General features: G+C 39.7%; 1 protein-coding gene across 3 annotated transcripts; it reads left to right on the top strand.

Annotated features, from left to right (window-relative positions):
• The first annotated feature begins 351 nt into the window (after positions 1-351).
• LOC149021966 (uncharacterized) lies at positions 352-14,229 on the top strand. Of its 3 annotated transcripts, none has more exons than XM_089150173.1 (10): positions 352-520; positions 618-792; positions 2,854-3,175; positions 3,269-3,364; positions 4,635-4,745; positions 4,826-5,135; positions 5,715-5,805; positions 9,623-9,956; positions 10,257-10,405; positions 13,361-14,229. In XM_089150173.1, exons 3-10 carry the CDS (start codon positions 2,885-2,887, stop codon positions 13,872-13,874), a joined length of 1,896 nt encoding a protein of 631 aa, XP_089006299.1. In that variant the 5' UTR covers positions 352-520; positions 618-792; positions 2,854-2,884; the 3' UTR covers positions 13,875-14,229. The 3 variants fall into 3 exon arrangements, with proteins under 3 accessions (XP_089006299.1, XP_089006298.1, XP_089006300.1); XM_089150172.1 differs by having other exon boundaries at positions 352-524; XM_089150174.1 differs by lacking the exons at positions 352-520; positions 618-792 and adding an exon at positions 803-932.
• Positions 14,230-15,020: the final 791 nt, after the last annotated feature.

Genomic DNA, 15,020 nt, shown 5'->3' with positions numbered 1-15,020 from the left:
GAAATGAAACATCGCCGGATGGATGCGAACCCAAAACCTCCCCTTGGGAATCTGGGCTTTTAACCGCTCTACTAACCCACCATTGACATATAGAATTCCACTTTTACTCGTATACAATCGGTATGTGCCGATCAAGAATACCAATATGGCATTGAATTGGGGTAGACGCCAAGTTTTAACCAAAAATAACAAAAAATACCCCTGCAATTGGGGGAGGGGGTGAAATATACCGATATTTGGGCAAAATCATTTCGGCCAGTTCGCTGGGTAGCGAACCGGCAACATTGAGCGGAATTTTGCTCCTTGCCTTTAAATTCTTATTGTCTTAAACCCTACCAGGCAAATTACCAAAAGAGAGCCGCTAAACCCTTCTAGTCTTGCCCCTTCAACCATCGGCAACCAGCGGACCAAAAGTGAGTCGTTAAACCCTACTCTGCCCCTTCAACCGCGGTAACCAGCGTACCAAAAATGAGTCGTTAAACCCTAGCTACTCTGCCCCTTCATCCAGCGGCAATCAGCTGTTGGTACTTCGTCTTTCTTCTGTTTCGTTTTCGCTGTACCTTTTTTCTATTCAATCCTTGACAGCCATGGCTAAAGATTTCTACGGTTTTTTCTAGGCTATTCTTGGCAGAGGTTCCATGTTTGCTTTTGAGATTGGGATGGAGTTGAAGCACTTGAAGTCTAAAGGTGCGGGCAGAGTCCAGTTCGAGACTGTGCTTTGAATCCCCAAACAGCAGCTGCTTTGATCTTCAAGTTCGAGACTGTGCTTTGAATCTTCAGCAAATAGCATTGGTGGGTGGATTTCCATAAAAACCAATTTGCTTAAAACAAATGTTATTTTCGTATTGCGTAGAGAGCACTTTTTGCTGACGCGAGTCCAAAGCACGCTGTGGTTAAATTAGCAATTCCAGGCACACTTTGGAGTATGAACTGTAAGATATGTTTCACTCAGGAAACATAATTAGTTCTCATAATCTGCACACCTGATCAGTTGTTGCATAAGATAAAGTAAAAAGTACCACACTGGATCCATACTGACTGATGATATAATGTTTTCTGTTTATTTCCATTTCTATTCCCATAACATCATCATTTCCATTGCCATAAATTTCACCAATGTGTAGAATTGCTTAAAAAGGCTTTGCTGTGTCTGATTTCGATGGAAGTTTCTTGAGAAGATCTCTTTGCAGAGTCTTGTTACTGTTTTAATATTAAATTGTTTTTCTTGTGTGGATGATTGGATGGAAGTTGTAGCACTTCTGGTCTTTTATTCCCATAGTCTAGACACTTAGATTGGAACCAGCTGAATAGGGATCTAAGGTTGATTTGGGCTCAATCCTATTTGTTTTGATTTAATATTCAATCTGGTTGAGTTAGGACAACTCATGACAAGTTGTACAATTTTTTATTGGGTTCAAGTTCACGGTTTAACTACTGGATATCCATATATACATTTCTTGAACAGGAATTAGCTTTTATTGTGCTGTGAGAAAAAAGAGAGAAAAATTGATTTTTGTCCATGATACTCTTATTATGGTTCTAAACCCAAACCCAGAGCTAGAACCATTGACACCTAGGCCTAATCACCCAAATTTGTTGGATGCTAGTAATTACTGTTGGGGTTGCAGTTAAGGGGCAGGTAGGTTGCTTGGCTCATGTACTTCTTATTGATATCTCACTTTCTATTTTAGCTTAGTGATGCGAGTCCAATTCTGGTTTTGGAATAATTCCCTAGAATTAAGGGTATGCCCAGAATCTTTCAGCAACTAATGGTAAAATTTTGGGGGAAAGTTTTGGAATGCTTCGTGGATCTGTAGGAATTTATGTGAAGCCTTAGGGGCAAATTAGGATTATTGACAAATCACCTAAGGAATGGTTTGAGATACTCAAGAATGATCTGGGATGGAAGGGAAATTGGGATTCCTAAATAGAGAATTTACTGGCATTCAACTTCAGCTGTATTCATTTAAGTTTGAATTGCTTGCAGCTAGAGGATGTGTATTTTTGCAATGACCATTTAGGTCCAGTCTAGTGGGTTGATGAGGCAACATTAGGTTCTTTAGTGTTATCTATTTTTAAATTGATTGTCAAATCGGATAATCCATGATATTTAAACTTTTAATAAATACTTAATTGCCTAAAAATCACCACACATGCAGTGTATATAAATGCACCATAATTTGATGTCTAATTGATGAACTACTTGCTTTTGTTCTATGCATGTCGTAAAGATAGCTTATTGTGCTATCATCCACGTGGTCAGCGAAAGATGTTTTGAATTTATCGACAATGTGATTGTGCTGTCTGTCTATGTTCCATGCATGTTTATTTATCCAATAGCCTATGACTTTCCATCTAACATGGTGTTTGCTAGTCTACTCCTTTTTGGTCCCCAATAGTTGTAACTTGTAACTGATAGCTTTGTTTGGTACACTCTCTTGGAAAGAATGACAATGGCTAAAGCTAGTTATGTTAACTTTATGTTTTGCTTAAATAATTCTAATGTTTGCCAGTGTTTTTGCTTCCTTATTTCTGTAGAGCAACTGTATTAAACACGCATTGTATCATTTCGGGTTTTTGCTTCCTTATTTCTGCAGAACAACTCTATTAAACACGCATTGTATCATTCTATATGTGCTTTGTCGCATGTGTTTTGATAAAGGTACTTGTACCATACATGCCCTATATTCCCGTATGCATATGCACAGCTACCTTTGCCACATCCAGTGGCACCACATGCAGGTCCCTCAATAGATTGTAGGAGAAAACCCAAACTGAGTACAATTTTTTTGTTCCTCGTGATATCAAATTTTCTTAAAGTACAGATATATTTACCTGAAAATCACTATGCAGGTTTCGCAGGTTCCTAGATTTTCTGCCGGAAATGGCAAGGGCTTGTGCTGTAGGGATCATTTCAGCTGTAGCCTCTGCCACTTTATCTGCAGAACATGCTTATGCTGATGGCACATTCAACTTTCCTCTTTTCTCTTCTTCTTCTTCTCAACCCTCCATTCAGTCCCCTCCTCAGGATCCTCCACCTGAGGTGTCCAAAGAAGAACCTAAGCGTGTACGGAATGATAATCCACGGACAACATCAGCTGGATTTGATCCAGAAGCTCTAGAGAGAGGAGCAGAGGCTTTGAGAAAAATTGCTAGTTCTAAAGATGCCAAAAAGGTTTTGAATCCTGTTACTCTGTTTTAAGTTCTTTCCCCCTTTATTGGGTTTATGAAAGAAATGTGGTATTTAGTATTTGACTGCTTTCTGTAGGCATTTGAGTTGATGAGGAAGCAAGAAGAAACAAGACAAGCAGAACTTGCTGTGAAGAAAGCCGAGTTCCAGGCAATGCAAACTCAACAAGAAACTGTGAGTTTACCTTTTCTCATTAGTCTTATTTTTGCTTGTATTTTAGCTTATTTTATTGTATTCTAGGTTTTTAGGATATCTTTATTATTCAAAAGATGTATTATTCTTTCTGTGGACCTTAGGGAGTTTGTTTATTTTATTGTGTCTTTAGTTCCTGAGCTTTGTTAGATCCTTGTTGTTTATGTGTTTCTACTAGACCCTTCCCACTTAGTATTGCTGGCTGCTCAACAGTTTGAATAATTATAATCGTTTACCTAGTGACCAGTTGTTACTTAATGACCATTGATTAATGATGGTATTTGTAGCCCCTGTTCTTTATGTTTGAATGAGGGTCTCTTCATGTGATGACTTAACGACTTAACGTTATTATCAGCTTTCATGACTTGAGGAAAATTGAAAAAAGGGGTTGGTTGGGAATTGAACATTCACTTTGGGGCATGGATCATAAACTTTTCTTGGGCGGCTGTTTTGACTAGGTTGAGTTTCTTGAGATCTTAGTGAGTGTGTGCATTTCCCCCCCCCCCCCATTCCAGAATAATGTTTCCGTCCCATTCCAGAATAGAGTTCCAGTGGGCATATTTGCATAGTTGGCTCCAAAACTCTAAGGGAAGCTTGTTTTAGGCTTAATAAACTTATTTTGATATTCAATTTGTGGAAAAAAGAACCTAATATTTTGTTTTCGTTTGTAGCTGCAATTGTGTATTCTATTCCTTATGTGAGTGTTGTGAGACATAATTACACAATAAGACATAAAGACACATAATTACTTAAGAAATAGTGGAAGACTTAAAAGACTTAAAGATTCTACTACAGACGAATATAGTGAAGTATTAACGATGCATATTACATAGACACCCAACCCAAGGATAGGGAATAATACACAAGTCATAGGCACTATAGTACACCCTTGTTCTATGAGTTTGTGGCTGCATACTAAGGTGTGAAATATGTGAGCTAATAGAGATTCTTGAGTGTGTGGAAAATTTGGTTGAGTTATTCCAAACTGTGCATATATATGTATATTTGGGTCTCATATGTCATCCCATCTGGAGATGTGCAAGATGCTCGAGTTTTCTTCGAGTTTTTGAACTATGCTTTGGAGCTTAATTAGAACTATGATTTTCTTTGATTTTAAAGCATAAAATATTTAATACAAGAGTGTACTTCTTTATGGTACATCACAACTTGTCATCATTAATTTTCACTCAACAGATTTTATGCCAACCAATTTCTTCCCTTCATTTTTCTGGTTACCATGCTTCTGATGCAGGAGAGACAACGAGTTATATACGATGAGCAAAAAAAACTTGCTCAACAACAAGCACAAACAAAAGCTCAAATGGCACGCTATGAAGATGAGTTGGCAAGGAAAAGGATGCAGGCATGTTCTTCATTTTTTAGATTCATACTGAAGATGTCCTTGTCATTTGAATTTGGTTTAACTACGCCATGTTTCTGCAGGCTGAGAATGAACATCAAAGAGCAAGGAACCAAGAGCTTGTAAAAATGCAAGAAGAATCAGCCATTAGGCAGGAGCAAGCTAGGCGGGCAACAGAAGAGCAGATTCAAGCACAACGTCGGCAAACAGAGCGTGAAAAGGCTGAGATAGAGCGTGAAACAATCCGAGTAAGGGCTATAGCAGAAGCAGAAGGAAGAGCCCATGAAGCAAAACTAGCTGAAGAGGTAAATAAACGGATGCTAGTAGAACGTGCAAATGCAGAGAGAGAGAAATGGGTTGCTGCCATAAACACAACTTTTGACCATATAGGAGGTGCATACTCAATTTTATGATAAATATGCATTTTATGTTTAAAGTTATGTTGTGAGACATATTTCGGGACAAAATGCTTGTATAGCTCAACACTGTGTACATCTGGGAGTTATTTGGAGTGTACATATTTGGCAGCCTTTAGTTGTGATTATGCCTGTTATTTTCCATGTTTCCAACTGCATCACAATGTTTTCATTTCCATATATTTCTTCAATGAGAGACTGCTAATTTTAGATATGATATCATTTTTTTGAGTTCATTCTTAATTTCCTGTTATCTTTAATGGTATGGGCTTCTGGGATGATTTTTCCCTTGAGGATTCTTGCTGTGATCCTCTTTCTAGAAGGAATTCAAAAAGAAAAAGAAAAAGAAAAAGGAATGGTTGGGTTTTTTTTGTGCTTAGTTGGAATTTTTAATGTCTAAATCCTTGACAATTGAAAACTGTTAAGCATGTGAACTGCATGGCTGCTTGTAGAGGGTGGATCCATGCTGGACTACAAACTGAATTTTTCTGTATGCTGTTTCTTTTTATAAAGTACAACAAAACGTTGACAGAGTTGGAATTCATATATACTGTAGGTGGTTTGCGGGCTATATTGACAGATCAGAATAAATTGGTTGTTGCTGTTGGTGGAGTGACAGCTCTTGCTGCAGGCATCTATACAACAAGGTGCTTACTGGTTCAATGAAAAACTATAGCTGTTTCATTCTGTTATTTGTTTGTTTCTTTGCACTCTGAGCTAGGAAATGCTTTTCACTGTTCTGCTTATTTTGGTGTTGGATGCTGATCAAAGATTTGCTTCATGATGTCCATTAATTGTTTTTTTCTTACACTCTGTTTATGGTATATAAATAGAAAATTAAGTAAATGGCTTACTGTGAAATCTCTTGCAGAATAAGCTGTGTATGGTGGGGGATATCATTCTATAATCATGATAGCGTTTTCCTGGCTTGTTGACAAATTTTTTTCCTTCTCTTCCTTGTGCTTGTTAAATGACCTTTTTCTTCGGGAATAAAGAATTCTTCTTTCTTGAGAGTTTACTTTTCAACCTTTCTCTAGGTAGGGAGAAACAAAAAGTGTGGCCATCTCTGTGCAGTTATCTTTAAGGGTCTCAATTATCTATGAGCACGATCTTCGTCTAAAGTATCTAATGTAGTTCTGAGTTTCAATGATCAAAGCGGATTGTTAAAAGGTAATGAGACTGAAGTCTAGTTTATCAAGGTACCCTTTTTTTCCCTCTTATTTTTTTTGGGGGGGGGGGGGGGGAGGGGTGTGTGATCTACTGTGAATCCAAGACTTACTGGATGATTAGATCATGATATATGAGTTACTTCTAGTAGTAACATGCCTAGAGTATTCTGGGGTGCAAGGATAATCTAGAAACAAAATGGGAAAAAGAGATAAAAAAATAGGAAGGAGAGTAACACAATGCTTTAGAACAACACAAGGGTGTGTGCCTTGTGTGAGGAAGTCTACCTCATCTCTAAGAGAGAAATTAGGGGGTTCAACTCACTTTCACTTCTATTATGATAATACCATTGAGGTATCACACAGTTAGATGATGCGCTACCACTTCTATTAGGATAATTATTTAAAGAGGTATTATACATTTAGATAATTTGTTGCCACTTCTAATACGATCATAATATTTAAAAAGGTATTACACTGTTAGATACAGACATCCAAAACTACACAATTCCCCACTCTTTTACTTTTCAAACAACTCCTAATACCTCCTCATTTTTATTTGGGTATCCCCTAACAAGATGGAGGGATTGTACTACGCTTATCAATCTCAGCTCATGGTACTCCAAGAGGTACTATCTCAGATGCAGATCCAAGCCCTATCAGCCCCCTGTGTGACCCTGCCGTTCAGTCCCAGCCAAGCCCAGACCCTATTGATTTTCTGGATAGCTTCCAAGGCTCTGATACCAATTGATTGTAATCTTTGAATACAGGGCCAGTGATAGGATTTCTTCTAAGACCCTGCTGTTCTAGGACAATGCAATTGGTTTAGGCTGTTTTGAGTTCCAAACCTAGGGGTTATAATTAGGGAAGTCTTGGGGTGATAAAGGAAGGGTTTTACGGTTTGATCTGATTAGGTTTAGGTCCAAAATTGGAAGAAATTAATTCTGTTCTGAATTTTAATTTGCAGAGTTATTCTCAACTTCGGATTTAAAGTTTTGTGATTTCTAGGGTTTCTAGGTTAGGATTAGGGTTCGGACTAGGGTCGAATGTAGGGTAGGGGATGATGCTTCTAGGTTAGAATGGGGTTGGGATGACGGAACATGGGTGAAAAGCTAACTTGTGTTTAGGGTTTTGTGTGAAATTCCTGAGTTTCTAGGCTGCTGCAAGTAAAGGGAGAAGAGGAAGAAGAAGAGAATGAGAGGTGGGGGATGGGGAGAAAAGGGATACAACTGTAGGGTCCTAGGGGTGTGGGGAAGGGTCTACTTTAATCTAAAACTCTACTTAGCAATTAGAAGAGGAATTCTAATTAGAACTCCTAACAAGAGACTTGCGCAGGTAAACTTCCTCCTCAAACAAGGAATCCCCATTGAGAACGGAAGTCCTACTAGGACTCAGAAAAATCAGGAATCATAACTACTAACTTAATTGAAGAATAAAAAGTAGATTTGGACTCCTAGAAAAATCAGGACTCTTAACTACTAACTCAATTGAATAACAAAAAGTAGATTTGAACTCCTAAAATTAAGGAAATCTAACTACACCTCTGACCTCAGGGGGTAAAATAACCAAAATACCCCTTCAGTGATTTGTGCGCAAGCTTGTGGCTGATTCTGGGCCTAGAATATGCACTGCCTCATGGTGCCAACCCTGGTTACATTGTGTGGACATCATGTTGAAAGTTCAGAATGTTTCAAAAATGATAAGAATGGTTGGTGGCTGATCTAAATGGAGAACAGAGTATATGAATTACAAGAAAAGATTAGGTTCTAGATCCCCCCCCCCCCCCAAGCAAAAAAAAAAAAAAAAGAGTTCAAGAAAAACTTACGTACTGGCTGAATTTGAGACTAGGTAACACCAGGCAGTAAACTGGCTGTAGCAAGATGGATAGAGCAATAGATAGATTCACCTGTGCCTCATACTGTAAGGCATCAATTGGATCAAACACCAACCCTTTCTTCTTTGTCAAACACAAGGCTTGTTTGTGCAAAAGATGAGTTGCGACATCAAACATCAATTTTAAATCGTGGATTAGCTGATGAAACACTCAGACAAATTCCTTTATATAATAAAAATCCAAAACAAAAGTGATGTTGGACTAGTACAAGCCCCAACCAACTATGTTGAACATGTCTAGCTGTGTCTCAAGGGTTGGTAGAGTGGTAGGATCCATACTTGTTAGTGGAGAGGTCGTGGATTCGACCCTTGCGGGCAGCATATTAATTATATTAAAGTCCCCCCCCCCCCCCCCCCCCCGAGAGCAGGTAGTCGAGGTGCGCGCAAGCTAGCCAGGCCAGGATGAACCTCAGATCCCAATTAAAAAAAAAAAAAATCCAAAAAAAAAGTGATGTTGGACTAGAACAAGCCCCAGCCAACTCTGTTAAGCATGTCTAGCTGTGTGGTTATGCCAATACATATTGTTGTGCCCAAATTTCACCCCTTTGAGTGAACCCCTGTCAACTCTGGTTACCTTGAGATTTCCTATTCGCCAAGAAAGAAGAGAGTGAGAGTGAGCCGACTTCAAAATTAAAGGCAGATTGGAAAACACCACCACCTGAGAGTGGGGTTTTGAACTGCTTGAGATGAGAAGCTTAACGGGAGTTGTTGGAGAAAATGAGCATTACCTTAAAATGTGGTAGTCTTTTTTTTTTTTTTTTTTTTTTTTTTTGGGGGGGGGGGTATTTATAGCTAAACCTGGCTTCTTAAGACTGTTGGATTGTCTATATGGCACAGATCTCCTCTTAGAATGGCATGTCACAACGAGAGTTGACTGTTCTGACCTGTCAGCGAGTGGCAGTAGGAATGGCAGGAATGGCTAGACACCTTGTGTTGCAGGGCCGACAACTCAGTGGGTGTCCCCACCGAAGAGGGATGTTGAGGGAATGGTCTGATCAGCCTATCCCTTGTCGGGTACGGCTGAAAATGTTTCCTGAGGAGCAAAATTTCATCCAAAGGGGAGACTAGTTGGAAACAGTAGATGGGAGATATGCTCGAGCACCCACCGTCGGGATTACGAATTCCTTCTTCCTGTGAACCCTTGCTTGACCATGAGGACTCATAGAACGCTTATGTCTCCAATCCAGATTTTGGTCTAGCCTTTGGGTTCAATACCCTTCAGGTCAACAATTGCCCTGAGACTGGTCTGTTACACTTGGTACAAATATGCACAGTGCTTACGACTCCATTGATGTGTTCTATGATATGCATTGACATGCACGTATAATTCAAGTTTCATTTGTTTTATTGGTGACATTTTTTCTATGGGGATGAAGGTTCATCAGTGTCTTTAAATGCCATGCAGGGAAGGTGCGAGGGTGATCTGGGGCTACGTTGACAGGATACTAGGACAACCATCATTGATCAGAGAATCCTCCAGAGGGAAGTACCCTTGGTCAGGTTTATCCTCTCGTCTAATGAGCACACTTTCACATCAAGCGAATAGAAGTTCTGGTTCCAAAAATGGAAATGGGTTTGGAGATGTAATTCTTAACCCTTCTCTTCAAAAAAGAATCGAGCAGCTTGCAAGAGCTACTGCTAATACAAAATCTCACGAGGCACCATTCCGAAACATGCTTTTCTATGGTCCTCCAGGAACAGGGAAAACAATGGCTGCTAGAGAACTCGCTAAAAAATCTGTATGGAATTTCATCTCTCTCTGCCTTTTTACAAAGACAAAATTGAAAGTAGTTGGCATGTGTTTTATGAGGCTTGATTTGGTAGCTTAGGTACTTACATATCTGTCTGCCATCTTCAAAGAGAGCTCTTCAATCAATGCTTGATTCAGGCTGGCCTCTTTTGGGTCCCCTGATGAATGTTTCATTCTGTGGATTGAGCATGTGATTGTTGAAGTTCCCAATCCAAGTCGATGACTACTCTTCCGAATTATATGCTTCTTTTTTTGTGTTTCATCTGAAACCTGTTTAATGTACTGACAGGGGTTGGATTATGCATTGATGACTGGTGGTGATGTTGCTCCACTGGGATCACAGGCTGTTACCAAGATACACCAGTTGTTTGACTGGTCTAAGAAGTCTAAGAAAGGCCTTTTGCTTTTCATTGATGAAGCAGATGCATTCTTGTGCGAGTAAGTGACATCTGGTATCTATGCTTTTTCATATTTCCTCCCCTGACAGGAGCTGTTGTAATTTATCAGGTTTTCTAATCATCCAGTAGACTCTTTTTTTGGATGGTCAATTAAGAAAAGCCAAGTCACTAGGGATTGTTGAAAGACAAATTTTGGCATAGAGATTAGTCCTGTTTGCCTAACACTAACTTTTCTTGTAGGGCATTGTAGTCACTGATCATGTTAAAACGTATCATGAAGTGCATTTATCTTAGTACTTAATTTCCCCATTGGCACATAGTATCATCCTGACTTCTTGGGAACTGACATCAGATGATTCAGTCCTAGATTTGTAGGAGACCAACTAGGAGTCACTATCCAGGATTGTGATGAACTGTTAAGCTTGGGGTAGGTCAAGAAAGCGATTTTGGTCAAAATTAGGATTAAGGTTTAGTATAAGCTCGAGTTTGAAGGTAGAGATACGTTGTGGTGATGTAGAGGAGCCTATCTGTGAAGACTGGGTGTTTCATTGCTGAAATTCAAAAATCAGCACACAAGGGCTTGGTTTCCGGTTGGGGGAAAGAAGAAGATTGGAATCTAAGGTTTCTGATTTGTCAGGGGAGGCTGCAAAACAGATTGAGTTCTCCCAGGGCAGAGAAGATAATTTGATCCAAATATGGTGGCAAACTAAGGGTTGGTTTGGTCTGGGTGAAATTTTGGGTATCATGGGAAGAAATGGGGATTTTCAAGTTTTGAATGGACGGATGGGGCTGCAGGTTGGATCTGATGTCAAGGAGATGAGTGTTCGTACCTGTTATGTCACTTTCTTAATGGAGGACTTGGTCTATGAGAATTTCGGGTCTTGGGAAACAAGAAACAGAAGGGGAAAACTTCGCTTGTGCTGTGAGAGGATGAAAATAAGAAGATTTGAGGATTGGGCGATTCAACTTACTATTGATTAATGAACAGCAGAAAACAGATCTTTATCTCTCTCTTATTAGTGAATCTCGAACCAGCCAAGAATTCCCAGCAACAAGGAGCTTCAAGAAATTTGATTGGCGGCAGATTTGGGAGAAAGTGTTGAATTTTGATGGAGAGGGAGAATGGAGAGAAGACAATCTTGATTTAGAAATACTCAAAACAGAAATCTCATCAAACTTGGGTCTTTTTCTCCAGAGGCAACCAATAAAAGGGGCTGCATACTGCAGGTGCTGCCACTTGGGAAGACGGAGACTTTGTTGACTTGGCTCGATCTAAAGTTAGGTCAAGCTATCGGGTGGGACTGATCGATCCGGGAGTAGGACTGACATCTGCTGGCCTTTGAACTAACCCCTCATGTGAATCCCTGGACAAGCTCAGGAACTTCAGCAAAACAATGTTCGATTGACACAATGGGCTTCGAACTGTTGCTGATGCCACTGGGTGTTTTGTTTATGTTGTCGTGGAGAAGTTCAGAGAGGGGATGATTCCTAGGAGCTTTGTTTTTGTTGATGAATTAGCATGGTTGTGCAGCAAGCATGTAAGAGCCCGAAACCCACCAAGCAAGCAAACAAAACGGAGGAGGGAGGACCAAGGAGGGGAGGGATAAAAAAACCAGGGGGGGGGGCAGGGCGCAAGGGGAGTGGAGGCGGGGCCAGGGGGGGGGTGTGAATTGTGTGGGCAGCCGGAGATGGGAAGACCCTTGGTTAGGGGTAAGTTCATGTGAGCATTCAAGTTAGAGAGGTCATATACTCCAATTGAGTCCAGTTTAATGGTTGTTATTCAGCCGAATTCATTCATCAATTGAATTAAACAAGAAGGGATTCCTTTACATTCTCTCAAGCTCTGTTTTGCCTTTGAATTGTTTTTTTTTTTTTTGGGGGGGGGGGGAGTGTGGGGTTGTGGTGGTAATTTCAGGAGATTGGAGGGTATTGCTCTATTCATCGAGGGTTAACCTTGGTTCCAATCAATCACACTAGATTTGGTTTGGGAGTAGCTCCAATACATGACAAACTACGAGATAGTCGTCTGAGGTTGCGTGCCATGTTCAATGCCACAGTACGGAGGATTAATTTAATCCAAATTGAAGGAATTAAAAGAGTCAAGTGCTGACTAAAATGACTTCAGGATAGTTGCTGGGGAAAAAAAAATGCATGGCTTAGTCCTTGTTTCCAGTATGAGCTCAAATAGAGCTAATAGGAAGGCTAGGATCCATGTAGGCAACCCTATTAGTTAGGATGACGTTAACTCATTGTTTAAACGGGATGCAATATCAGACATCTGGGAAGGGACCATTTTTACAAATGCAGTGAATACTTTGCAATTTCCTTTTACTGGATTACTGGATGGGTATGAAACTATTAGTGTGTGAGGTGTTTTTTTTTGGGTGTTCTTTTGTCTAGGGATAAGATGTTCCGGGGCTGAAAGCAGGGAAAAAACAGCTTGCCACTATACTCCGCTTATTACCCTGTTTGTTGTATATTTGGAGTAGCGCATCACCAACATCAAGAAGATGACCTAGCCAAGGACATGTCTAATCAAGCTGTCAAGTGGTCTCTAATTTATATCCCACCTATAGTCTCCATTTCAATAAATTTTCTGGGTCTTAATGGTCACCCTTATCCTAACGGATAATTTGGACATTTTGTAGAGTCAGTTCATTGGATGTTCAGGATCAAAACAGTTGAGTGGCGCTTTTTTCTTTTCCCCCCTGAACTGTAGATGCGTGTAGGCTAGAGTATTTGAAGTAAAGTGGAATTAATCTAAATCACCTCATAATGGAGGCTCTTGTGTTTCATTTCACCCTGGTAACAACTAATAGATAGTAGTTACTTTGTTGTGGCTTGAGAGGAAAAAATAATTGGCATGCATCCGATGTCATGCATTGCTGCCTTTCTAGACATACTGACTTGCATGGAAATGCTGGAATGATTTGACTTATGTTCCCCATTGGGAACACTTTCTGAGATGATCGACTCTGCTTGCCTAATTTTGCAGGCGAAACAAAACCTACATGAGTGAAGCACAACGGAGTGCCTTAAATGCCCTCCTTTTCCGCACAGGTGACCAGTCCAAGGACATTGTCCTTGCTCTAGCTACCAACCGACCAGGTGATCTGGACTCTGCTGTTGCTGACCGTATTGATGAAGCCCTTGAATTCCCAGTGCCTGGGGAAGAAGAACGCTTAAAGATGCTTAAGCTCTATCTGGACAAGTACATAGCGAAGGCTGGAGAACGTAAGTCTGGCTGGATTTCATCTCTGTTTCGCAAACAACCGCAGAAGATAGAGATCAAGGGGTTGTCTGAAGATGTGATTCGAGAAGCAGCTGCTAAAACCGAGGGCTTTTCTGGAAGAGAAATAGCAAAGTTGATGGCAAGTGTTCAAGCTGCTGTTTATGGAAGCAAGGACTGTGTGCTTGATTCAAACCTGTTCCGTGAGGTGGTGGATTATAAAGTTGCAGAGCACCAGCAAAGGATTAAGCTTGCCCAGTCTGAGGGTGGTAGTATCTAGACTATTTTTCTTTTCTTCTTCATTGAGCTTTTAAACAAATGGGTGACTCCTGCATTTTTTTCCCCACCCCTTCGGTATGACCCTTTTACATTTTTTGGGGTCTTATGTCATTATTATTACTTAACCTCTTTGATGGGAATCTTTTCTTGTCATTCTTTTATTTAACCTCCTTGATGGGAATCTTGGCATTTTTCAATCCCATTAAATTTGTCTCAATGAAAATTAATGCATGATGAAGGGAGGTAGTTTGTCCCAACTCCACTCCCTGTTATTAGAACTTTGTACTACTGATGCTTGGCATTTTACCTGCGGTGATCAATAAATTTCTATTTATCAGAAAAAAAAAATTGGGCTGTTTGATTTGATACTATTTGTTATTTTTTTTATTGAATTTCATTAATGAATACTTGTTATAGCCGTCATGTGAACTTCAATTACCCTGATGCTCGGATGGGACAAATTTGAACAGGAGAATGGAGTCATACTATCATATCATATTGTATAAAAGTAAAATCTCAACTACTTATGAAGAATTATTTATTGGACCAAAATACCTTTCTCACGAAGTACATAATCCTTTTGCCATGGAACACACCATTTAAAAAATCAATATTCTATCCTCTATGCAACAAAACCTCTCGTTATAGAATATATCCTTTCAAAACAAAGCACCCCTTCATAGCTCAGAATTCAAACTTTCTAGTTTCTACGTAGGTAAATGCAGGTTGGTAGAGTGGTAAGATTCATACTTCTCAGTGGAGAAGTCATGGGTTCGACCATCGAACGACAAAGCTCTCTCTGAGAATGTAATCAAGTGCGTGCAAGCTGACCCGGATGAACCTCAGACACTAAAAAAAGGTTTTTACGTAGAGGTATATCACATTTCAACTACCAAAATTTAAATCATATCATATAGCCATATCATTTCCTGTTACTATATAAAAGTACAAACTTTAGTTTTGGTATACTTTTTCATTTGACCAAAATATATTTCCTTATCCTCAATATACGCCGTCTTTTAGTACTACCTCCTCCCAAGAGATGCATCTCCTAACACTAGTGACTCTCAAGAGGGATATCTTTACAAATAAAAATCTGATTATTTCAACTTGATCCTCAATGGACACTACTATCCAATAGATTCCA

Source organism: Hakea prostrata, chromosome 3 (genome assembly GCF_041222555.1).
Source record: "Hakea prostrata isolate BN-2017 chromosome 3, UWA_Hpros_2, whole genome shotgun sequence".
Taxonomy (NCBI): domain Eukaryota; kingdom Viridiplantae; phylum Streptophyta; class Magnoliopsida; order Proteales; family Proteaceae; genus Hakea; species Hakea prostrata.
The sequence above is the reverse complement of the archived record's forward strand: the minus strand, read 5'-3'. Positions and strand labels throughout refer to the sequence as shown.